The following is a 26,800-nucleotide window of genomic DNA, read 5'->3' on the forward strand; positions in this document are numbered from 1 at the left end:
CATGCATAATGATATTTGTTGACATTGGATACGTTGCACAATTGACTACCAAACACTGTCACGCTTTATGCATAGCTGACTGTAGATAATAGATATATCTTCACGTATATATCACTCATGTATTTGTTTTTTATTTTTATTCTTTTCTTTAGCAAAATAGATGTATTTTGATCATGTTAAAATATCACAGTACCATTTTTGCGCCTTGTATATCTACAATGTGACTATTATTGTTTATTTAATGTAACTGCAAGCTTAGTTCTTAGACTCCCGGCACCATGTCTTGCGTGTCTCCCCTTTCTGTCTGCTCTCAGCTTCCTGTCTCTCTACACACGCTTCTAATCAATATGCTGCTGGATAAAGCTGAAAAATGAATAAAAGAAAAAAGAAGTTGAAGTTGAATCAAGATATTCAATTATAGGGAGGACCAAATTCACCAGACTTAAGTTGCAATAAAAAAATCTGAATTTGTGATTGAATTACTCTTAACCCATTAAAACCGGGAAAGCATGTGTGTTATTTTAGATTTTAGGGTTGGCTATTCAAAAATATCAGAGCTTTTATTTTAATCCTTTTGAAAAATCCACTGCAAAGGCTTAGTTCTCAAACAGTTCTTGAGGCCACTAACCTTATTAGCGGGCTGGGATTTTTTATGTTTGCACAATCACACAATCATTAATGCGATTGATAAAGTCATAAAGACATGGAGATGATCTATCTTAATGAGCGGTGTATTCCTTTTAAAACCACATCTGTTATCTTTCTCATCCAGCCTCGTGGACATGGGTGAAGGGAGGGAGGCTAGCCCACAGACATTCTGCAAGATCCAGCTATAGACTGGTGGGAAGACACTTTGGCAAAAGAGACAATTTTTGCAAAAAAACAACAGTATTTTAAAAAGTCACTCATTCAAGTCAAACATTTCTGCCTCTCTGTAATACATAACCGCCCCTGAACACAAACTGAAAAGTGCGTTCTCGAAAGTGCTATTGAGAATTAAAAACAAAATGAGCTAAGTCAATCATTTTTCATAGGCCTATGCGCTGAAACTCAACTCCTGCCCTGAGAAAGAGAGAGACAAGAAGAAAGGTCCAATAATAAAGCATGTCACACAGTAAATAAAATAAATGATATGGAAGCCTTATAAAGCTGCACTATGTAACTTTCCTCTTCTACCCCAGATTTGAACCTGATTTCCTGCGCTGACATTTTTACCATTGAGCTAATAGAGCTTGCCTGCTTACTCAGGGGATACATTGAATCTTGACATTCAGGTCAAACTTCGTGTCAGATGAGATTCTGTGTCTAGGTGAGACATGACCTTTTGACACAATCTAAATGTCTCAATAGAAGAGCAGGGGAGACAGAATAAATAAAGTTATATTGTATTAACATACTCTAGAATACAGATTGGACAATGTTTTTGATTTTATTCATTAAAAGAAAGTTACATAGTGCCGCTTTAAGGGTGAGTTATACTTTGCTGCGTGCCGGCGTTGTGCACTGAAAATAGCAGATCTATAATAAGCTCACAATGCATCACACCGCGGTGCGCATTTAGGTTATAGATTTTCCATTTTCAATGCGTGACACAGTGAGCCACCACGAATAACTCAAAACTCTGACTAAATCAGTGATTCTCAACCTTTTCTGGATCAGGGCCCACTTGAAAATGGGCTGCCGTGTTCAGTGGTCACGTGCACTTTCAGAGCATGTTATGATCAATCAATCGATTGTGTTCCGGCTTTGATCCAATGGAACTAATGCAGTACACTAAGTTCTTATTTAGCAGTATCACATTGAAAACAACATTTTCAAGGTTTTAAAAAATAAATAAATGTATAAATTGTAACGTCTAGCACCCTGAGGTGGAATCGAACCCCCGATCTCCAACTCAGTAGACAAGGTAAGCAACAAGCCAAGAGAGCTAGCTCCCTTGGAGGACAAGTTACGGCTGGGTATTTTGCAGGGTCATTACACTACCCCCTCCTTTCTGAAGCGTGCCCCTGCGCTTCTCGCTTCACTCCTCGAGTCCCTCACGTCCCTCACGTCCCTCGTGCAAGGGCACGCTCCAGCATTCATCCCACCGCTGCCACCAATGTAACGCTTAGCACCCTGAGCCTGAGTTGAACCCCCATCTCCAACTCAGTAGACCAGGCAAGCAACAAGCCACGCCAAGAGAGCTAGCTCCCTTGGAGGAGCAAGTTACGGTCGGATCTTTTGCAGGGTCGTTACAATATCATGACATTTTGCTTTTACATAATCTTTTTTAATGAATGTTATATCATTATTAAAATGTATATACTTATATATACTTGCAATACTTGTAGCCAGTGGGCCCCGGCCCCGCTGGTTGAGAACCACTGCTCTAAATGTACACACACCCCAAACACAAACCCGCACGCAGGAAGCATATGGAGCAGAGGAAACAGGAACTGATGCTGGGGTATTCAAACCAAAACACAGACCTATTATTGCCTCATTTCAACAGTAAACAACACCCACACAAACACACACACACACACACACACACACACACACACACACACACACACACACACACACACACACACACACACACACACACACACACACAGTCGCACACTCACACGCACACATACACACACATACACACACACACACACACATACTGTAGTGTACATTAACACACGTTTGCCACCCGCAGAACAACCGCTTTGCCATACGTCTAGATTTGTTCCAAAAATAGATAGAATGTTTATATATATACTGTTTACATTTATATTACGTTAATAACATGGTACCAAGAAGAAAAAGCCACAACCTAATACAGATTCAAATGTCACAATATTACATTTAAACAGCTCTGTGGGTGATATGATGTGTGTGTGTGTGTGTGTGTGTGTGTGTGTGTGTGTGTGTGTGTGTGTGTGTGTGTGTGTGTGTGTGTGTGTGTGTGTGTGTGTGTGTGTGTGTGTGTGTGTGTGTGTGTGTGTGCGCGTGCGTGTGTGTGTGTGTGTGTGTGTGTGTGTGTGTGGTTATGTGTACATGTGTGCGTGTATGGACATGGTTGTGTGTACACACATGTGTATTGAATGTGTGCATGTGTGTGTTTGTGTGTTACACAGGTGTGCTTTGCTTTCTTTATATCCACACATACCTCTCTTTTGACCTGAGAAAACACTCTGCACCTCAGACAGAGTTCAGACACACATGCACACAGGTGCACATGTCTACACATACTACATGACAACAGCACACACTTCTAAACTACCTGAAGTTCATCGAGGCTGGGGCTGGGGCTGGGGCTGGGGGGGTATGAGTTGAGAGACAGCATGGTAAGCCCAGGGTGAGTACGTAATTCAAATCTAAAACCTACGTGTGCTCTGACAGTCTGGTAAAATGGGCCGCTTCTGGTTCCACTGCTGGATCAAAGGCTAAACATTTGAGGAGGATTTACAAATGGTTCTCATACTGTAGCATGTATGCCAAAAGGGAGCTATGAAAAATGTCTCAGATTACTATCCATTCAAATGTTTACTCTACGAAACCCTCTGGCTAGAATGCTAGGGAGAGAGAAATGCCATGCCTGGCATGAAAGCTCGTAAGCTTAGCCACGTCGTACAGCTTGCCATCTGTTACTGTAAACAGTCCAATTCTGTGTTGGAAAAGTACCTCAGGGGTGCATTCTGGATGCAAATGAAATTCAGATGTGTCCGGAATCCACAAATGTTTCCAGTTGTGGACCGTAGTGGTGCTCTGGGAACTGAAGTTTACGAATGTCCCCCCCGCTGTGTTATCTCCCCTCATCACTACAAATACGAGTATGGTGTAATAAGTTCCATGAAAAAAAAGGGTCTTTTGGGCAATACTGCTTTTTGTTTTAAAAACGTGCCCAATGCTCTCTTCTACACTGACCTATAGTGATTAGTGATGTCACTGAGGAATGGGTAACATGGGTGCAAAAAAGCAGCAACACATCACATTGTGTATTCAAAATGTATGTTGTTGAGGGCTTTTTCCTCTCCGGTTTGTCTGAAACTTCCCATTCCCCTGTATCGTATCTCTGTGAATGCAGACAAAAGGTGTGGGAGGACTGTTAACAGGAAGAGAAGGCGGTAATGCGGTGTGTGTTGAATGAAGACAAGGGTAATTTAAGTGCATGTCTCTGTACCGCAGCATTAGACCGGTCCGTTAGCAGACGGTGGTGTCTCTCTGCAAGGAAATTAAATGGGAAACTATTAGATTTTCAATTCATGAATGCACACACATGCACGCACACGCACGCACGTAAACTCTCTCTCACTCACACACACACACACACACACACACACACACACACACACACACACACACACACACACACACACACACACACACACACACACACACACACACACACACACACACTTACTTTGTGACTGCAGCCGGCTGACTAGTCGGTGTGGTGGTGGTTTTGCTGGGGAGTCCTCCAGTCGTCTTTCCCTTCTCACTCTCTGTCTCGCTACTTTTGCCTTTGTCTTTGGCAGAGAGTCCATCTGGTAACACCTTGTCTGCGTCACTGCAAAAAGATAAGTATTATAAAAACTAGAACGTGGGAAACCTCTTCAGAATGTTGCCAATCCGAACTCAGGCCATGGTGAGCAAACTGCATGTGTTAAGTTGATGACGGCTGGATCTCATCTAAGACCAGTGTTGTACCCGAACGCATTCAAAGAACGATAGTTCACGAACGCGTTCCTATTTCAGCTGAACGTGAACTGAACGCACTGTATTTCTGCCTGATGAACGTCATTTTGAACGCGTTCATTTCTGGGCTGGCGTGTGTGAACGTCACTTTCTCACGTTCAACTTCGTTCAAGAGTGAGTGAGCCTTCCAGGCGAACCCCCCGCTAAAACACACCCTAACCAGTCCTTAATATCTAGCGGAAAACCCACCAATAAGCCCTTATCCAACACAAATTAACTAATCTTTCTCAAGCCGCACAATTTCACTGGAGCGTGCAGCGTGCATATGCACGCAGACAGCAGCCATACAGTCCTACATGTCCCGACCCAAACACTGAGGAGGTAAAGTAAACGTGTTTATAATGTGCCAAGAAAAATAGATTCCAATTGCTTGTTATTTTTGCGTCAATGAGGTATGTCGTATGTGTCCAACTGTCCATACATGATCGCCTCGTTCGGCCAACAAAATATATCTCCCTCCCTCCACAGAAGCGCAGTGATGCCTGATTTATTCTTCGTCGTACACGTGTTCCATGCTGAAAATAGCTGATCTACAAGCTCACAATGCGTTCCGTCCGCAACGCGTTGTGAGCTTGTAGGCTGTAAGAACGGAGACCCTTCACAATTAAAGCATGCAGCTTTCACAAGTTGGCCCATAATAAAGACAAGGAAAAGGATTAAGAATTCGGTGGCATTTCACATTGCAAAGAGCTATTTTTTTCCCCAAAATGTAAAAACTATATATATATTAAGGAATTAATTTGGATAATGGTAATGGAGATATTGTAAAAGTTGTCACTTTATTAATCCCCAAGGGTTTTTTTATTCAATAAAGTCTGCGGTTCTATATGGCTATGGGCTGTGGCAATAATATAAAAAAAAAAGAACGAACGAACGAAAAATAACTAAAATAGTTCATTTTTTGGAACCATGAACTTTAGTTCAAAATGTTGAATTAGGAACTATGAACTAAACTAGTTCCTTTTTACATTTCTGAACTGTGAACTGAACTAGTTCATAAAATAAATGAACTTTCCCAACACTGTCTAAGACCACACCTTAACCACATGGTTAGCATGCCATGCACACACGCCCACTCACATACGCACACACACACATTGACATCAGCATACACTGTTCCGGCACTGGAAGCACAGCTGACATAGCTCCACACCAGTCAGCGTGCACTAACATATGCGCGCTTGCGCACACACACACACACACACACACACAAACACACACACACACACACACACACACACACACACACACACACACACACACACACACACACACACACACACACACACACACACACACACACACACACACACACACACACACACACACACACAGAAATATTAATGGCTGATCTCTACATGTATCAAGTGTTAGACCCCAAGATTTCCTGAAAGCATTCCACACTCCAGAGCTGGAGTTCTACATACCCGCTGACTGCAGGTGTGAATACTCTGGAGTCAGGGTGGGGGAGGACGGGGGGGGGGGGGGGTCGGTATGGAGGCAAACAGGAAAGGGAGAGGACGGAACAATAGGAAAGACGGGAGAGCAGAATTTGGGCAGTTTGGGGAGAAAAGGAGAGGAAGCCTTAAGATACTCAAGAACTCAGAAACACTATTGCCAGTATGTTGGACATACAGGAAGAGGAATTGGTTCTGGTTTGGGTGCCACATGAAACATTAGGACAAAACAAGACCATTAAAGGACCACTTCACCACTTTTCAACCTATCTTCATATAATAGGTCCTCACTAATAATCATGATAAAATGGCATGATTTTTTTCTACTCAGTCTGTGTCTCATAGGAGGGCTGTGGGCAGTTTAGAAACCGTCTTCCAGTGACATCACTGGCAGATTTTTTTTAAACAAGATTTTTTTACAAAAATGTTTAGATTTTCATTATCGTGAGAACGATGGCTTCCATTTTCGCATTGCAACTTTTCAGGACTAGAAAGCCTGCAGTTTCTATTAGCTTGGATTCCCCATCGATGATGTCACTGGAAGACGGTTTCTGAACTGCCCATAGCCCTCCTATGAGACACAGACCGAGTAGAAAAGAATTGCGCCATTTTTTCATGATTATTATTATTATATTATTAGGACCTATTATATGAAGATAGGTTGAAAAGTGGTGAAGTGGTCCTTTAAGGCAGAAGGGGAATTGTTGTAAAAAAAATAATCAAACAATCACACAGTTTATCCCCAAAGACAAAGAGGGTGGGAAAAAGGTTATAATTCCTATGTGGGTAATACCTGGTGAACAGCGCTCTCTCGTTTTTGGCGTCCATTGTGAGCCGGATGGTCTCCTTGCCGGCGCCCGTGGTGATGGTCTCTGTGGTGACCATCTCCAGAGAGACGGACTCGGTCTTGTTCTCCTCCTCATCGCTGTCTGAGCCGCCCGAGGAAGAGCTGTCCGACGCCACTAGGGGAGCTTTCCTTGCCACACAGACGCTCCATACACATGCTAGTATAGAGAGACAGGAGTCAGTCTGCACGTTTCCATGTGAGCAGAAAGGAGATAGCGGTAATCTAGACTCTAGAGAATTACTTTTTTTCTGAGTGTCCCATTTGTAGGACTCGACTTACGGTTGGGGTTTGGTTTGGTTCTGTCTGAGGCTGAGCCACTGAGATCTGAGTCCACAGGAGAGCTGCACCTGGGCCCCGTCTCAGAGCTGGGGAACACATGTTGTGACAGTTACTCTATCTGGCCCTGAGTATCACTGGTTTTCATTCATCAGCGGTCTCATTCGGGGGACTCGATTACACCTGAGATGTCATGTAAACTTCATACAATATGTGTTAAGATAAGAAGCAAATCTAGCAGGAGTCCAGAGTTGGGAATGACATGCTTATGTGGACCTACTGTTTGGTTGGTTGGTTGGTTGGTTGATTGATTGATTAAATACTGTAATTGTCAGAAATGTAAACAGCACAAGGTACAGTCAGACATTTAGGCTAAAAAGATAATACAAAAAAGGTCCTGGGGACTTGTTTCCATTGTGGTTATATAACTGCAACTATAACTGTACATAGACCAGGGATAGCAGAACATTGCAGTTCCTACACTGTCCTCCTTTATAGCTAAGACATATTTCATTTCATATTCACTAGGTACAGGCCCCACCTTCAGTATGGTTTTGGTAACTATTCTAGTGGTTAGGGTGAGGAAAGCCTGGGAGTCCAGGGGCATGGTTGTGTAATTTGTGGGATGAAGAAGGCAAGGTGGTGAAGCATTGATAAACAGGTCATACGTTTAACACGAATGCACAAAAACAGATTTTGGTGTAACCCCAGATCGTCTATCAAATTCAAAGTGTAATATAACATTTTCTCAATTTCTTTCTCTTCTACACACACTAACATCACGCAGTGACACTGACAATACACTCCGATTTACCAGCAGAAAGGCTGGAAGTCTGTGAACTTGGCCCACCCTTTCTCCTCCGTCTCTGTGGTTGCAGGCTGGGGGGCTACACTGTCCCAGGCTGCAAAGCCCCCTCCTGCTGCAGGGGCCTTAGAGTTCACCTCCCCAAAGTCAGCTACCCAGCCAGAACCTGGGCACATACATGCAGAGCACCACACAAACTATATGAGAGACACATTGCGGAGAACAGTGCAACCAAAATGAAATGACACAACAGCATGATATGTCTGTACAGGCAGGGCCGCTTTAAGGGTAGTGCAAATGGTGCGGTCGCACAGGGCCTCGCGCATGCGAGGCCTCGCGCTAGGCAGTGTTTTTTTTTTTAAGAAACAATAATCGCATCGCAGCCCGTTCCTTCGCAGTTGCTGCGGTCGTCTTGGAGCTGCCCCCCCCCCAGGGGGGCCTCCGACGGCCGCGCGTCGCCTCCTCCTCCCAAACGGCGTCACTTATTCGTCCTCCCGTTAAGCAACGCCCGGCCGTCCGGTCGTGGGGTCCCCTGTTGTCCCCCTTTGCGCTGCGCAGTGCCGTGCTAGCTTGTGCTGCAGAATTAGAGCAGATCTACAAGCTCGTACGAGCTTGTAGATCGGCCGCGCCAGCGCGCAACGCAGTCGAATTATACACACAATGGAAACGAAATAAAAACAAGTTGAACAAATGTAGCCAGGCTAGTTGAGTGCACAACCGCTCCCGCTCACAAACAAAACGACTCGTCACTCGAGTGAAGTGTAAGTAAGTATTAATTACGCGCGCGCACATTGTTCCCCCTGACATATCGCACAGGGCCTCGCATTTCTCCCAGACGCCTCTGTGTACAGCAGGGATCCCCAATAGGCGGCCCGCGGGCCATTTGCGGCCCGCGGAGCGCCCCCTTGCGGCCCGCGGAAGAATTTAAAAAAAATGGCATTAAATGGGGGTCAGTAGCCTATGCATGTCAAACTGGGCATCCTTTTCAAATGGGGTCCTGCCCTGAAAATGAATTTTCAGGGCAAGACCTCGACCTCACGCGTGCAGACTCGGCCCCCAGCCTGGTGCCCTAGTCAAAATATGGCCCTCGAGGAAAATTAATTGGGGAACCCTGGTGTACAGGCATATATGTTTGGTTGGAGTATGCTGCAACCTACTAACATGCATACACATTAGTACGCGTGCATGCACACACACACACACACACACACACACACACACACACACACACACACACACACACACACACACACACATACACGCACAGGCTCGTGTGTGTGTGTGTGTGCGTGTGTGTATTGATATTTAGTGTTTATCGTCTAGCAATATTCATATAGGGCGTTTTGTATGTAAATACTTTTTTCTGCATAACTCAGCCAGCTCTAACCACACCATATCATTGAACATGTTTTACTCCAGCTTAAGTCCAAACACAAAGGGAGGCACAATGAAAGCATTATAAATGTACACAGGCACCTAGGACTGCTGGTGTAGCAGCGGTCCAGGCACCTAGGCTCAGTGTCGCCTGACAGGGGCCTGGACAGCTGTTGTAGCAGCGGTCCAGGCACCTAGGCTCAGTGTAGCCTAGGGGCCTGGACTGCTGGTGTAGCAGCGGTCCAGGCACCTAGGCTCAGTGTAGCCTAGGGGCCTGGACTGCTGGTGTAGCAGCGGTCCAGGGGCCAGGACAGCTGTTGTAGCAGCGGTCCAGGCACCTAGGCTCAGTGTCGCCTGACAGCGTGTCACAGGTTCCACTCCCAAATCCCGACAGCCTTTGTTTGATGTCACGCCCCTTCTCTTTCTCCCCATTTCCTGTCAGCCTACTGTCCTGACAAATAAAGGCAAAAAAGCCCCAAAATAAATCTTTAAAAAAAAAGTACACAGATTATAAGTGTGTCTCACTGTCGGAGGCATCGGTCAGACTCTGGCTGGAGAAAGGATCCAGGAATTCTTTAGGCACCTCCACTTCCTCTGTGCCTGAGCCCATCGTCTTAACAGAGGCTTCCGGGTTTGAGACCAGTGTTCCATCCTGGGCCTTGTTCCCTGTGTCCCCCTGCGATAGCCGTGATCCACCAAACCTTCATGCACAGTCAAATAATTTTGTCAGGACAAATGCATACTCAAGAGATATACATACACAACACAAAACAAGAAAAGAAAGAACGTGAGTGCAACTGTACATCTGAGGTTGGTGTATTTGACCTGTTTCGGGACTTTGTTTGTGTTGCATAGTCGATCTCCTTCTCCTCCCAGATGTCCTCCTCGTCATCATCAAAGGGCTGTATCTTCTCTTTAGAGCAGGCCTCAAACACAGCCGTGTTAGCCTGTACACAGCACAGCATAACAGGCATAATGTTTTAAATATCATTCACATTTGTACTTGAATGGAGACAGTCAAGCAGTATTTGCTTGGATGGGAAGGGGTGACATGGCAGCAGTACCATTCAGTAAAGTTAGCTGGATGCTCCAACAAACACAATGGTCCTCATTCACAACGGACATTTACGCGCAGGTGTAAATGAGATGCGTAATGAATTATATCGTATTTATCCGTCCAATCAAGCTGCGATAAGCTCCCGTGTCATTCAGCGAAGGTGGTGTAATCAGTGCATTTGTGCGGATCGCCCGGTGTACCTTTTTCGCCTCTTTCCCAAGCGATTCGCCTGGTGTTGCCTGGTTTAATGGAACATCCATGCCCATTCCACACCATTTAAGGCAACAGGAAATATCTGAATATCTGAAATACGTCATCATTAGAGCCTGCAAAATACACTGATCCAGTGAACGTGGTGCTCCGCGATGCATGAGCTTGTAGAACAGTTAATTTTGACAGCAATGTCAACGGACTGAACGTTATAAAGTATAGGCTACTCTCATAACCAACTCGTTCATTTATTGATTTAAGTTCAAGCTCAAGGCTATAGCCTATAGGCCTACTTGGCAAATACCTATAAAGAACCATTTCTATTGAACAATTGCACACTCGCCTGCAGAGGTAAAATAGATATCCGATACTTTTTTTAAATCAGAACTGCATTGATTCATGCGGGGAAGTCCGTCTTTTAGATTAATATCATCTCACTGTCATCTGTCTGAATGCCATGTGGAGTATGGATTTGTTCTGATCATGGACACTGTACATGTTGGTTAGGGCACCTGTTCAGCAGGGGGAGGAACTGAGAGGGACTAGCATGTGGTTGTATACACCCTCCCCAAGACCAACGAGTAGGGGTTAGCAGCAGTGACGGGGAGTATACACACGGAGGGAATTGACAATGATACAATTAGGGAGAAAAACAAACAAACAAAAAACATTGGAAGGAAAAGCAGTGAAGGTTATTGTCCGTACTCACGTTGTCATGGCCAGCATCAATGCTGATATTGATCTCTGCAATCCGGTCAAATGTTGCACTGCAACAAGAGTTAAATAATTAAAAAAAAATAAAAATTAGTACACATGCACAATAGCACTAGCAGCACCACTAACATTGTAGTTTGTTATCATTTTACCCGATGCTGTCATCGTGTTCGGTAAACTCCTCGTCATTAAAGCCAAACTGGTCCACGAAGTTCGCTGTCATCTGCTGGATCTGGTAGTCAGAGAAGACCTAAAGCAATCCGCACACTTCAATTAGGTTATAATAATAATAACCAAAATAAAAACTGATTATGTTTAATGCCTGCCATTACTAATTTATCGGGATAAGCTGTTAAAGAATGACAGGAGGGCAAAGGCAGAGAGGTGACATGTGGCTGACAATATCCACATTAGTGCGGTTAACCGCTGAACTGCAGGAACACGACAGAGCACCCCAAGTTACAGAATCAGTATTTTACCTATTGCCTTTCAGGTGCATGCGCAGTCTTAAGATGGGAGCTGTCAACAGACTGTGAGCTGTATTTTGCGTGTCTTAAGTACCAGGTCTTATTACTTAACTTAAGACCTGGAGGCGTGGTCAATGCTCTTTGGCCACTCAGAATAGCCAAATGGCATTGATCACGCCTCCAGGTCTTAAGTTAAGTAATAAGACCTGGTACTTAAGACACGCAAAATACAGCCCACAATATGTGTTTATGTACCTGCTGGAGTGTCAGTTCTTTGGGGAATGGACTCTCCATGTCATCCTCAGATGAGTGGCGCAGGCTACGGGTGCCGACCTTGAACAGGGAAACCAAAGATTTTACTTGAAGACTTAAATATCAATGAACAGAACAGATACTATAATTTAAATATGAATATAGAACATAATAAACAGTGTTGTGCGTGCGCGGTTCTGTTTGAATAAAATTCAGATGTCAAAATAATCTATAACAAAAAAGTTATGCTCCTAAATTTGCTCTCTATTAGTTATGTATTTATTTAAAGCAGTGGCTCTCAAAGGTGTGATCCAGGGACCCTCATGGTTCCTTGAGGGGGTTCCAAATGGACCCATTATAGGTCTGTAACTCTGAGATTGTAACACATGGACCCAAATGGACCCTTACAGGTCTGTAACTCTGAGTGTACAAATGGAACCAAATGGACCCTTACAGGTCTGTAACTCTGAGAGTGTACTAGTACAAATGGAACCAAATGGACCCTTTTATAACTTTTAACTCTGATACTGTACAAATGGAATCAAATGGGACTCTTATGGGTCCATTTGGTTTTACTCTCAGAGTTATGGGGGTCCTTGAAATTAAAAAGTTTGAGAACCTGTGTGCAATGGCTTATCTCTTGTAAAAAGAGAGACCAGCCTATTCTCCAAACCATCATATCTTATGCTTTGCTAGGTTGTACAAAATAATATTGGGTCAATATAATTTGCAGGACTCACCGCGCGCACAGCTGCCTTGTCTGTGTTGTTGACATGACATGGGCTTGCAGGACAGAACTTTTATTTGTGACAGACACATAGTTCCTTTGCAGACAATACAATCTGCTTCACATTGGTCAGTCACAAAGCTAAGAAAACAGTAGCCTACTTTTTCTGCATGTCAATGATGAGATAGTTCTCCGCTGTCAGTCTATCTGCAGACAGCGGAGCAGCCAGCGAGCCTTTCTCTGATCTGCGGTCGGGACCAGTGGTAGTGCAGAGTTATGAATAATACACATTCCGGGGTTCGGGCTGAAAGTCCACCTCTCACAGTGTGTTTCCACTACGAACCATTGAACGTGCATTGTAATACACATTGGTCTGAATGGTCTGTGAGCGTAGCGATACACTACAGGCGATACGTGTAAAATCCCGGACATTTGAAGGAATTTATAAAACCCCCCCGGACTGCCCGGACAGCCCCCCAAAAGAGGACTTGTCCGGGCAAAAGAGGACATACGTCCTCTTACAATACTGACACAATTATTCAGGTACATTGAGAAAAATTGTAATAACTTAGGACAAGTCGGAAACAATTGTGAAGTCCAAAGATTCAACAATTTATTTATGATATATGGCCAAAGCTTCAAATAGATAAATAAACTGTTTCGCTTGAAGATCGCCTATTTGGAGGATTTGGAAACCTGTTGTGAATGGTTACATCAAGTGTGTGTAGATAAAAGTTCCATTCCAAACAAAGCATGCAGTATCGACTGCTCCACCTCTAAACAAAAAAAGAAACGACTCGAGTGATTTATTTAGATGATAAACCAGTCCAGCGGTGGTGTATTGTTTTGAAAAAAAGAGAAGCTCAGAAATATGTTAAAACGCACTACCACTAAGTTAATCCGTGTCAAGTCAATGTGCAAACTTCTCTTGCACATTGACTTGAATGCATCCTGTGCATGCATTCAATTTGCATGTTTGCAGCGAATGGCTGACAATGCCAGCACCAATAGAAACTACCATATAGAGGAGAGCTTACATAACGCAATTACATTATGGCTATTGATACAAACATTACAGTGAGGAAAAATATATTTCAATATATTTCAGATATAGGCCTACCGTATATTTTTATTGATAGATCAAAAGATACAAATGTGTGTCTGTGTAAAAATGTATACCAGGTCTATAGTGTTTTTCCTGTTGGTTTCTGAAAGGGTCTGGTCTACAAAGCTCTCCCAGCGCCCTCTACAGTCGCCTGGCAGTGCTGCAACCACACAACACAAAGCACAAAGCAGTATTAGAACACGCACGCACGCACGCACGCACGCACGCACGCACGCACGCACGCACGCACACACACACACACACACAGTGGAAGTTTGCTGCATTTCCTCACACACACAAACACACACACACACACACACACACACACACACACACACAGTGGAAAACTGGCATATGCCGGTTGTTGTTGTTTTTATTTTTTTTGAGTGGTGCAACCACTCCAAGGAACAGCAATGTCCGTGTTAACCTATGTGTTAACCTATGTGACTATGTCCGTGTTAACCTATGTGTTAACCTATGTGACTATGTCCGTGTTAACCTATGTGTTAACCTATGTGACTATGTCCGTGTTAACCTATGTGTTAACCTATGTGACTATGAGTAGCAGTAGGGGCAAAAGTGGCGCTGTTGTGCCAGAAACAGAGAGAGAGAGATAGTGCTGCACTGTTGCCTGCTAATGAGAGAGAGAGAGAGAGAGAGAGAGGGGGGGGAGAGAGGGGAGTTGCACCACTCAGTTCACACGGGTGTGATTTTTCAATCATTTCTTAGGATCATTACAGTAATTATCAGAAAATGGAGGAATGTTTTTCAGTAAAAGTGGTGCTATTAGCTGTGTGTGCCTCGACGTAGCGGACGGTAGAGTATGTGCTATCTGCGTGCCGGTGTGCACACACACACACACACACACACACACACACACACACACACACACACACACACACACACACACACACACACACACACACACACACACCTGTGATGAGGCTGCTGATCTGGGTGTGAACAGGGCCTTTATCCAGGTTGTGTACCACCGTGTTGGCGATCCTTGTCAGGTGTCCCATGTATCCTTTCCTCATCCCGCCTCCTGTCCTGAACACAGCAACAGCAGCACATTCACATGCAGACGACTGCAGAGTACACATTTCCTGGGGAATGTTATAAAACACAACTGCACAAGCTCACTCACTGCATCACATCATTCTCCTCCCAGGCATTCAGAATCCTCTGGACAAGTTGGCAGCGTTCAAACAGCTGTGTGTGAGAGAGAGAGAGAGATACAACATGCACATTAGACACATTGCTGTCACGATCTTCCTCTATTCTGGCTGCCCTGCCCTATAGACGAATCCGCCGAGCAGCAATCATAACCTGCGATAATGATGGCGCTCTCTGTTGATTTGTCTATACTGCTGCCCTGTTGTAACTCTGCTCCTATACTCCCCCCATCTCTCTTACGGCCTGTTTGTGAGACTGGTTCCTGGTTCGTCGTCAATCCTTCCCGGGTGTTTGTTCAAGTTCTAAGTTACAGTTTTGATCCCTCTGTGAAGGTGTACTTCTGTTACCTATTATATTGGTTTATTGGTGTGTTCCAACTTCCTGCATAATGGGTCGTACTCTGACAGTAGGAACAAGCCATTCCTGAACCCGGCAGAACAAGTGTCTCTCTCGCTGTGGTTGGCCTTATGTGCCGAGGGGAGCGCTGAGCCGACTCAAGGGACCGAAGTATGCAAGAAACTTTTTTCAGTGATTGCTTTAAGTTGATTGACCGGGGACCTGTCAACGTGTTGTTCCTGTTCCCCGCCTGGTCAATGAACCTGGTCCCTTTTCCCTCCAGTGACGGCATCCTGGTTCATGTTCCTGTTGGAGTGTCCCTCCCGGTTACGTCGTGGACTTGTTGCTGCTGTCTTGTGTCTTCCCTGGAGGTCCTCACTCCCACCCTGCTGCCTACACCCTAATCCCGTGTCGACGTTCTAGCCTTTGGCCCTGTCTGACTGACTCGGGTGGCCAACCTGCGGGTCCTTCGTCAGAGGGGATTTTTCGCCCAGTGTCACTCAGAAGATTCGTTTGCCACGGATGGATGTCAATTTGGTGTTAGCAGTAGCTTACAATGTTTACCTTTCGCCAGAAATAGTAATGTCGAGAGTGATGCGATACAAAATCACAAATCACAGATAATGGCCAGAGATGATCCTACTTTGAATGGAGCTTTATGGGTGCCGTGCGCAAAAATCCTGGTGCTGGGGGTGACGAAGGCGATGCCTAGCAACTGGGACAGGACTAAAGGTTGGTTTGAACCGTAGCCATTTCATATTGATATAAAGTGATCAAATATGTGATATGGCGTATTCGGCAGACAACGGGTCTAATTTGAAATATGTGATATCACGGATTCGGCAGTTAAAGAATTAAGGAAACAGTGATCTAATACAACTGGCTGAACGGTAGCCCCTATACGGTACTTACGTGAGAAACCATGGCGTTGTGTGCAGAGTTTTCAGGGAGAGCTGGGGTGTCTGGAGTCGGAGGCTCTTGCTGGACATCCTGAGGAGGAATGGATTGGTCCTGGGATCCCAGCACAGGCTGGGGTCTCATTTCGTGGGCAGCAGGCCTAAGGATGGCAGCGACGCATAGCTCCACTTGGAGGTGCAGGAAGTTATTCCAAGTGTACTTAAAGAACAAGTCCTGGGGGGAGAATGTGTACATTTCAACAAGCTCAACATCATGTGATCCAGAATGTCACACGTGTACTGTACAGTAACTGCTTGAGTCTGATCTTCTGTGAAACAATTCTATTATGGGCTTAATATTGTTTTATTTTACTTTATCTTAACAACTCGTTGCTTTCATGTTATTTACAATTAACACGTAAAGGGCCACTTCACCCCTTTTGCAACCAGATCTTATTTGAATGATGTTTGGGAGACAAGAAACACTTTCCTGGGGTTTTTATGTGGGTATATTTCAGTATTTCAAAGTGTCTGTGATGTCATGGACACCGGTCTCACAGTCACTGCTGTATTACTACAATTACCATAATGCTTTGCTGCACTCACCCCACCTTGTGGAGAGGGGAGGGCTGTCTTACTGAGACAAAACGTAGTCCAAGGAAGTTTAGAGAAGGAAGTGTCATGGTCACACGACCAAGTTACATGAATACAAAGCAGTGAATGGAGCAAGCTGGACCAGCTCATAACAAACATTATTTATGAACCATTGAGACCTGTGTCATATAATCGGTTCAGGCATATAAAAGAAGACATATCACAGTTTGTTTTCTAATCACTTGCTTTTCGATGTGCACAGTACATCATTTTATTTGAGAATTTAAACAGCAGCAGGTATCGTTTCTGTTCCGAGGGTATCGCGAGATTTGGCTGCCAGACAGGAAACGGTGGACAGTCTCGCTACTTGGCACGTTCAGAAACCTACTTTTTGCTCTTTAGATACCTCTATAAAATTACACAGTGTACACATCGAAAAGCTACACAGCAGACGATAATGTGTTAATGTCTTCTGTTATTTGCCAGAAACGATTACATTACAAAAGATCTCAGTCATTCAGAAATAATGTTCATGAGCTGGTCACTGAGCTCTCATTGACTCCAGTGCATTCTGCCGAACTTCCGGGTGCAGTTGGTGCGACGAATCTGCCGCCTGGAATTGCGTGATAGCGAAAATGACGTTGGTGACCTTACCTCCATTTCATATAAGTAGTCCAGGAAGGAAGTGAGACCAGTGTCCATGACATCACAGACACTTTGAAATACTAAAATATCTAAAAACAAATACGGTATTAACCACATAATAACCCAGGGAAAGTGTTTCTTGTCTCCCAAACATCATTAATATAAGATCTGGTTGCAAAAGGGGTGAAGTGGCCCTCAGGACGGGAACCCCTTTTGATGTTTTAAGCATTATGTTAAACTTTAGCTATTGATCTACAAGCTCACAAGCTTGTACATCTGCTATTTTTGAAAAAGGTTGAGCACCACTGACATAGAAACATAGGTTTTTCAGAAATGTTTTTTTTAGAATCGGCCTCAGTCCTAAATGGGTTATTATCAGTGATGGGTTATTATCAGTGATTGTATATGTTGCCGGTCTCACCAGCAGCAGGTCCATAGTGTTGAGTTGGCAGAGCTCGTGCGCTACGGCGGCATGGCTGGAAGAGCTGGTGTACAACAGAGAGGCCACCAGTCTGGCCACGTGGAGACGAGTGTTACCCAGTGGTTCCTCCAGCACGCCCAGCGTCGTCAACATGGGGCTTTTCTACACAACAACAAGAAACATACACGACACAACAGTGTTGATTTTGGCAGCAAGTTTTGATTTTTGTTTAGTCATTGTCTTTGGAATAAAACTTCATTCAGTGTTAGTCATGTTTTAGTCACCTGAAATGTTTTAGTGTTAGTCTAGTTTTAGTCCAGGGGTTCTCAACGTTTTTGGCCGGGGACCCCCGGAAATGCTTTGGCAATGTCTCGGGACCCCCGCCCCGCCCCCTCCCGACCCCCAATATAAATTGACTGCTACAATAACCTTAACCCATTTTGGGCGGGAACCCCTTCTGGTGTTTTAAGCATTATGTTATAATTTAGCTATTGAAAAATAGCAGATCTACAAGCTGATTTGGGGACCCCCTAAAATAATTTGGCGACCCCCCCGAGGGGTCGCGACCCACGGGTTGAGAACCCCTGTTTTAGTCGACTAAATATCATAAGATTTTAGTCGACTAAATCTACAGTTTAGTCTAAAATGTATTTTGGCGGGCCTTGATGGTGTCGTAATGGCTGATTTTACACTTGCCGAAAATAGCTGATCTACAAGCTCACAACATGAGTTGTGAGCTTGTAGATCAGCTATTTTTGGAACGTGACACCTGCATGCAACCAAACATAAAACGACTTCTTCTCCACTAGTCCCTTCCTCACATTTTTTTTTTTAAGATATATTTTTTTGCCTTTTTCCACCTTTATTGATAGGATGAAAGACGGTTGAGCTAACCGTCCGGGCCGTTCCTCACATTATTTTAGTCTAGTTTTTATTTGTTGACGACATTGTCAACTTCTTTCGTCAGTTTTACTTGACGAAATCAAAACTACGACACAATAGCTTTTACAAAATGCTTACAAATACAGGGTAGTTACTGAGTGCCAATTTCCAAAGGTAGTGTTTTACCCAACCTGGTCCATGCGTGCTCCCTAGTAATGCTGGGTTTTTATCCTAACTGGAGGTTAGCTGCGTTTCCTCAGGCAAACCAAGCCTAAACCATCCCTGATTGGACAGCTACATATTATATTAAGCTAATGTAGTTCATTTGGCAGTTCTGGTAGGATAGAAAACCAACAGCAGTTCCCAACCCAGGTAGGAGCACAAAATGCTCCTCTAGACTTTTTGTGGAGGAAAAAAAGTAACGATTCAGAACTAGAAATACGCCATGACAAATCTATAAGATACATGGCTAGAAGTTAACAATGGGCCACATCGTTGAGTGTGTGTGTGTGTGTGTGTGTGTGTGTGTGTGTGTGTGTGTGTGTGTGTGTGTGTGTGTGTGTGTGTGTGTGTGTGTGTGTGTGTGTTTTTTTAACGAGAGACGTTCAGAGAGACGTTCAGTTATTGAATTTATTGTATGACTGAGGAACATGTTATGATCGGGTGAAAATGTGATGATGCTACTCTTGAGAAAACTATTAGAATTCTCACTCCGTTTGCTGTTTACCTTGGGTGGCTCCAGCAGCAGTTGGTGGAAGTGCTTGAGCTGGGGTTGGATGGCCAGTAGAATGCTGCTGTTGACAGTGTAACTTCTCTCGAATCCCTGAGCATCCATCAGGCCTTCAACTCTGTCACACAGAAACACACGAGACCATAAAACCCAGTAGCTAGCAAGTTGGGTAGATTAATCACTACAACTATTTTTTTACACAATGTGCCATGTGGAGATGAGGTCATAACAGTCAATTTGTCAGATACAATCCACATGTAGCCACCAGCTGATTATGTCTGCTTTGACAATTGACACTATCACTCACACAGGCCTCCTGATCTCCAGTAAGGTAAGAAGAACTTGAATGCCATTGATGATACAGCTATCAGTCCTCTGCCCCGAAAACATGTTTTGTAACAACTGCCCCACACACGCCTGTCTGTAGAAACAAATACAACATTTTAGTGGATACAACATCCAGTTAAGTACCGGTATGTAGGCCTATGTGTAAGTATACATGTGCACATGTATGTGTCTCTGTGTTACTTACGATTCCAGTACAGAGAGCAACGGGTCCGGTTCTGAGTTCTCTTGGAGCTGATTGGCCTGGTCTCTGCTCAAACGAATGATGTCACATAAGGTCTGAGCTGCGTTGGATTGCCTCTGAAAAACATGCACGTGCACCACACACACACACACACACACACACACACACACACACACACACACACACACACACACACACACACACACACACACACACACACACACACACACACACACACACACACACACACACACACACACACACACACACACACACACACACACACACACACACACACACACACACGCTTAAGCAAACAGCGACAGGTCCAGTCTAGAAAATTGGTCCATTTAATGTTCTGTATGTGCAGATACATATTTTCTACCTCTTCATCTTTCCCAGGGTGAATGAGCTCTATGAGTCTCTGGGCCAGCTTCTCCTCATTCAACCACTGTGGAAAGAGATTCCATATTACCATATGCACAAAATTATTATTAATTTCACCCACCTTTTTACTTGAATTGTGATGTGACAATAAAGATGATTCAGATTTATAGGCTACCTAGCTATTTGCCATGTCTTAAAGGACCACTTCAACCATCATTTAATTGGTCCACACTAATACTTATTATAAGGTTTGGTCATTTCAAGTAAGATTTCAAAACAAATTGCCACTCATTCTGTGTTTTCAGCCACTCACTGTCGCTGAAGGCCGGCAACTCATGATGTTGTGCCTGCGGTTGTATAATGAGTTATTGGGTGATGTATATTTATTACAGCGCAACATCCCGATAAATAAAGACGTACACAACAAGCATTGAGAGTCTTACATTGAGAGTCTCCAGTCTGAGAGGAGCTGGTTCCACACAGCTGATGAGACGCAGCAGCAGATCCATCATGGCCGACGTGTCAATGTGCTTCAGGACCAGGGAGAGAAAGCCCTCCTTCCCTCGTAGGAAACTAATAACCTAAGAATAACCACAACCAGAGAACACGCACACGCACACGCGCACACACACACACGCGCGCACACGCACGCACGCACGCACACACGCACGCACACACACACACATTTAAGTGTGGCTCTCAACTTGAGTTGAATCAAGATCACTTGCACTTGCATTACTTGTACAAAGATGATGTGAGACACTAGCTGAACATCCTAAGTGCTGGCCTGTCTGGAGAAAGAGAACTTGGCAGGAACATTAATGTAGGTAAACCTTTCTCTCAATGCCAGCAATTAGTCCAAAAATGCACCACAGCGCTCAAAATACAGCTGCCTTAGCTCAAGTGTATGCACGGAACTTTACTCTGCATTGAAGTATGCCTTTGTGTGACACTGTGTGTGCGTTACCTGCTCAGTCTTGCGTGAGATAAGGTTCCCAATTGTCTTGCTGAAGAAAGATGCAAGCAAGGGGTTGAGTGGGGATGGCTGCTCCAGGAAGGCATACAGCGTTTCCAGTAAGGGCTCCTCATTACCTAACTTATCATTGATCATCGCCACATCACACGTCAACAGCTCACAGGCTATGTTTGCATACCTGTGATAAATTAAGTGAAAAATACTGATTTCAGCCAACAGAACTTTATTTTGACACTATAAAATGCATTATTGAAAGATTTAATTGGCTTGGTCCCTCGGTTATGAAGTGATTTCTACACCTCCTCTGTCAATCATCATTATGCAAATGAGAAAATAGAAGATGCAGGTCAGTGGGTCAGACACATTTTTTTTCTAGGTGATGTTTTAAAAAAAATCACTTACTTAAAGCGTTTTGTCTCCTCGTCACCAGAAGGGGGCTCTGTAGTGATGAGACGGAGCAACTCCTGCATGGAGGAATCCTGAGACAAGAACAGGAGGAGCCTACAAACCATGAAGACAAGTAGGGAGGGTACAAATTAGCAATGGCACCACACTAGGTATCACTAGCACATTGTGTACAGTATTTTGCCTTTAGTAACGTCTATAATGCCAAACTGACCTGCGGTTCTGGGCCTTGCACTCCTGCAGGACATCCTCTTCATCCATGAGCTCAGCGAGCGTGACATCCTCTTTCTCCAGCAGAGCCTCAAGGTGGGATGACGTGTGCAAATCAAACTTCCAAAACATGGCTTATGTCACAGTCAATCAAGCTGGAAGTGGAAAGATGGTGATGGTGGTGTTAGTGGTAAGGTATAAACATTATTAACAGCAAAGGTAGGCTAACTGACACTACAAGTGATTTGTTTAATAATATGCACATAAATGTAAGAGCTGAGAAAGTGCTGTCCATGGGTGCTAGGCTTAGTGATGTTGAGCACCATAATATGGTAATCACAGGAGAAAATGTAAGAATGTCCTCCTAATCTGTGCCTATTCAAATATATTATTTTGAACATAGTCATGCGTAGACAGACTAGAGGGAAAGAGCAACAATGTTGAGGTTTTATGGGGTGAGCAATGAATCTCTCATTGGCATTTGGCAATGGGCATATTAAAATAAAATAAAAAAGGTGGTTCCAAGTAGGATTTGCATGATATATTGTTAATAATAATTATATTGTTATCGGTCGATGGACAAAAGTGCTCCTCGGAGCACAGTTCTCCACCAGGTCGCGAACGTTTGTGATGTTTGGAAAAATGTACCTCCTGGTGGCGCTATAATAGGGCAATGATAAAAAGGTGGCATAAACTGTTCCTCAATCTGGGAACCCATCGGCAAAAAATTAGGAAAAAAACAGCGTCGCCTGCTGTTTGATTCCTTTTAATTTTGCATATTGAACTCCAATATAGCGGCCTCCATAAGATTACATGTCGCTCCAATGAACTGCAGCGGCAAATGAGGTATCTAGGTTTCTACCGGTATATTATCTATGACGCCTCCCAATAGATTATATAAAGATCACGTGTACCGATTTTAAAAGGATCCCTGGCTAATACCACAAATATGTCTTAAAACATTATAATTGCCCTCTATTACTAAAAAAATCACACCTGTGTGAACTGAATGGTGTAAGGTCTTATATAGACTGATCAGCTGTTGTCTGACGTAATGAAATCACACCCGGATGAACTGGGTGACCGTAGCAACCATGCTCATTTTTTCTGCACAGACAGACAGACAGACAGACAGACTAACAAAGCCAGTTGTAGGAGTGGTTTACACCACTCAAAAATGTAATAAAAACATCTTAAATATTTTATTTCTTTCATAAATAGAGAATCTTTCACTCAATAGGGACTGCTCCTGTCGCAATTTTATGATGTCATATGTTCATGTGTGGTCCAGCTCTATGGAATTATGGAATGCACGTGCTAATAAAAAATATTTTAAATATTGCTTTGATGCTCATATTAACTTTAGGAAGTATTAAGTTGTTTTTTATTAGCATATGCATTCCATAATTCCATAGGGCTAGACCACACATATGCATATGACATCATCACCTTGCGACGTGAGCAATCCCTATTGAGCGAAAGATTCTCTATTTATGAAAGAAATAGAAATATTTATGGTGTTATTATTTTGTAATTTTAGTTATAGAGTGCAAGTATAATGTTTTAAGACATATTTGTCTTTTTAGCCAGGGATCCTTTTAACAATTTACGTGATATTTGGATAAAATCTGAAGGACTAATAATGGCACTATATAAAAGGCAGATTTGAAGTGTGCATACCAACTTTTACGCAGATCAGTGCAGTTTATAGGTAAAGACACAACTTGGCCTCTTGGTCACCATGAGGCTTATTCTTAAAAATTGTGGCATTTCTTCCTCAGCCTAGTGGGGGTTTCACTGCAATCGGACATGATTTGCGGTATTTTGTTCTAAACAGGCCAGTCGTGCAAACTTTAGATGTCAATTGTAGACAATCAGGATGAAATATGAAAAATCTATATCTGTAGGAGTAATATAAATAAATGTGTATAGCAAAGATCGGCCTCATGGTGGCACTACAACAGGCCATTCTGGAAAATTTGGGGCAGAGGTTCGGAATTGGCATCCAGGGAGTGTGTGTGCACAGTTTGTCAGCAACCATGCCAACGGTGCCAGAGATTAGCTGTATGCAGCAGACAGACGGACACACAGACGGACGGACAGAGTGCAAAACATACTCTCCCCATGCCTTCAGGCCTGGCTGGTGGCGACAATCATTTTGATATCTTGCAAGGAAATTATGAATTATGTGTGCTCTCATTGAATGCGTTGGTAATATTGCAAGGCATAGGCATTGACTCTGCTAAGTTGATTTGTGCTCATCTCCTTCAATAGTGAATGCTGCAGACACTTGGAAATCAGTGTCATGTTTATAACATGCGTTTTTCTTTTTTAATAAGGAAAACCTATACTGGAAACTTTGAATGCTATATTGGTAATGATGAAGACCTGTTAGGTCGAAACATGTTGGCAGTTGCCTTTTAAATCAATAAAGGCGTTCCTCATTTTTTAACCTTGTGTGCCCGGATCCTTCTCTCTTTTTATCCTTCTCTTTTTATCAAGCAATATTGGTATATTGATCAATTTGACTGCATGCAATTAATCGGTTATGGGGGATACTGTATATGTCAATATTGTGCATCCCTATAGTTCCAAGAATTCTTACTTCTGAATAAGGAGTAAAATCCTCAGTCGGTTGTTGTTGAACAGTCAGACATTTGCCTCAGTGGCCTGGAAGACGTGGAAGACTCAGCACAATCGTACCACACACACAACCACTGCACACAAACTCATACCAAACGCACTAACTCATACTCTTTCACACTATATGGAGAGAATGCCTTCAAGAGAGAAAACAGGAGAGAAGGAGATGAATGTAAAGAGATTTCTTTCCATTAAACTGCGCTGTCATCTTGCAATGTTAGTACAGCCAAACGGAGGGAGAAACCGTTTACTACAGTGTATTGAGGACTTCCAATTTACTCAAATAAGCAGGAAGCGGTGGTCTCTAATTCAGTTAGTAGGCCTAACTGTGAGTAGCCCGTGAAATGATCAAGCTTACTCTGTGACTATATGGTAGTTATGTGTGCACTCACAGAAAACACATCAGAAAAGTAGGGTCTGTAAAAATTAACTAGGCTATAGGCTACCAGATATATAGATAGATAGACCATTATTTATCCTGTGGGGGGGGGGGGGGGGGGGGGGATTCAGTTGTTATTAGAAGTTACAGAAGGAGATCATATAATATGGTAATAAACTGTTCAAAGTAAAACACCATTAAACGATAGGAATATATGCTTGCATATCATAGGCAATGTGCACTCATGGGGATGAAATGAGCCTGATCGATGAGTTGAAAGGGGTAGGAATGCATTTGTTGGCATCATATGACATAATGGTTACTACACAGACAGTAGGCTACACTAGAATGATGTCATTATAGTGCTATAGGCCAAAATCAACAACAAAGAGCAATCACACAACATGCTGATTCAGTCAAGACCTGTCACTGACCACTGCTACCGGGGAGTGACCTTGACCTCGACAGACCCTAAAGCCTGAAGCGATAAAGCTTTATTACGACCATTTCCAAAGTAAAGCGTTCGTCTCAGTGGACTTGACCTCATCCTCCTTCCTCCCTCCTCCATTATCTTGTAAAGCAAATCCCTTGGATCGTCCAAGTGCTACTGCTTAACATGCATAACATGCCATGCATTTAAACAGTAAAAGGGGACCTTTAAACCGTAAATATACCCTGCACAAGAACGGGTGCATAATGCATTCATAAACATCATCGTCATCGTTCATATAGGCTTATATGTTTCAAAGACAGGGATACGTAAGCTACTCCCCAATAATAGACGAAACGTTACATATGGTTATGTCTCACATTATTTTACCTATCATCATCACCTATATTGACAGCTGGCTAAACAAACAGGTGTTTTAGCTGAAGACGGTACGCACTTCAGGGATTTACCTTTCATCCACTGCTACATCATGATCATGACCAGCAGACCAGGCCTCTCTAATGTGCTAAAAACAAATCAGCTGTATTTGAGTCGTTAAATAAATATCGTTGTCGCAAATTAAGCTTATCTGCCAGTGCCAATTCAAAACCATTTCAAACGACGCTAGCATTACTTCGCATATTAAACGTTAGCGGATCACAAACGGTAATGTCATCTCAGTTATTTAGCCTCCTGTATTAACTTGCACGGACGTCCTGACTCAGACCTACCTTTTCTTGGCTGGCGGTGCTAGCGATCTGGCTAACGTATAATATACATATGCTAACGAGATTTGTTTAGCTAACAAACCAGTGCACCAGCCTCATATCACGTCGTTTATTCTCTCGTCATCCACGAAGGAACAGCGATTCTTCGGAGCGTTTACTGACAGGTCAACCGGAGGCCCGGTGTTACACCGATATCGGCGACAAGACGAATTCAGTCTGTGCCCCAAAGCAGTTACGTTTGGTTCTTCAGTCGGAACAACTGCGTCTGCCGTCTGCAATGTATTTACTTACTTACATACATAACATAACATACATGCAGCATACAATACATACATACATACATACATACATACATACATACATACATACATACATACATACATACATACATACATACATACATACATACATACA

The 26,800-nt window shown here is 43.5% G+C and overlaps 1 protein-coding gene across 2 annotated transcripts; it reads right to left on the reverse strand.

The window, feature by feature from the left end:
* Positions 1 to 142: 142 nt before the first annotated feature.
* ppp6r2b (protein phosphatase 6, regulatory subunit 2b) lies at positions 143 to 26,551 on the reverse strand. Of its 2 annotated transcripts, XM_079500532.1 has the most exons (27): positions 26,390 to 26,551; positions 26,129 to 26,184; positions 24,812 to 24,986; positions 22,211 to 22,361; positions 21,994 to 22,092; positions 21,583 to 21,769; positions 21,059 to 21,196; positions 20,614 to 20,679; positions 20,232 to 20,344; positions 20,007 to 20,120; positions 19,697 to 19,817; positions 18,088 to 18,249; positions 16,444 to 16,662; positions 15,167 to 15,231; positions 14,954 to 15,069; positions 14,094 to 14,179; positions 12,191 to 12,268; positions 11,621 to 11,718; positions 11,464 to 11,521; positions 10,313 to 10,434; positions 10,013 to 10,188; positions 8,123 to 8,279; positions 7,312 to 7,397; positions 6,979 to 7,189; positions 6,156 to 6,179; positions 4,394 to 4,540; positions 143 to 4,194 (listed from the first exon to the last, which is right to left on the reverse strand). In XM_079500532.1, exons 4-27 carry the CDS (start codon positions 22,336 to 22,338, stop codon positions 4,161 to 4,163), a joined length of 2,805 nt encoding a protein of 934 aa, XP_079356658.1. In that variant the 5' UTR covers positions 22,339 to 22,361; positions 24,812 to 24,986; positions 26,129 to 26,184; positions 26,390 to 26,551; the 3' UTR covers positions 143 to 4,160. The 2 variants fall into 2 exon arrangements, with proteins under 2 accessions (XP_079356658.1, XP_079356659.1); XM_079500533.1 differs by lacking the exons at positions 6,156 to 6,179; positions 26,129 to 26,184.
* Positions 26,552 to 26,800: the final 249 nt, after the last annotated feature.

Source organism: Electrona antarctica (genome assembly GCF_951216825.1).
Source record: "Electrona antarctica genome assembly, chromosome: 5".
Classification (NCBI taxonomy): domain Eukaryota; kingdom Metazoa; phylum Chordata; class Actinopteri; order Myctophiformes; family Myctophidae; genus Electrona; species Electrona antarctica.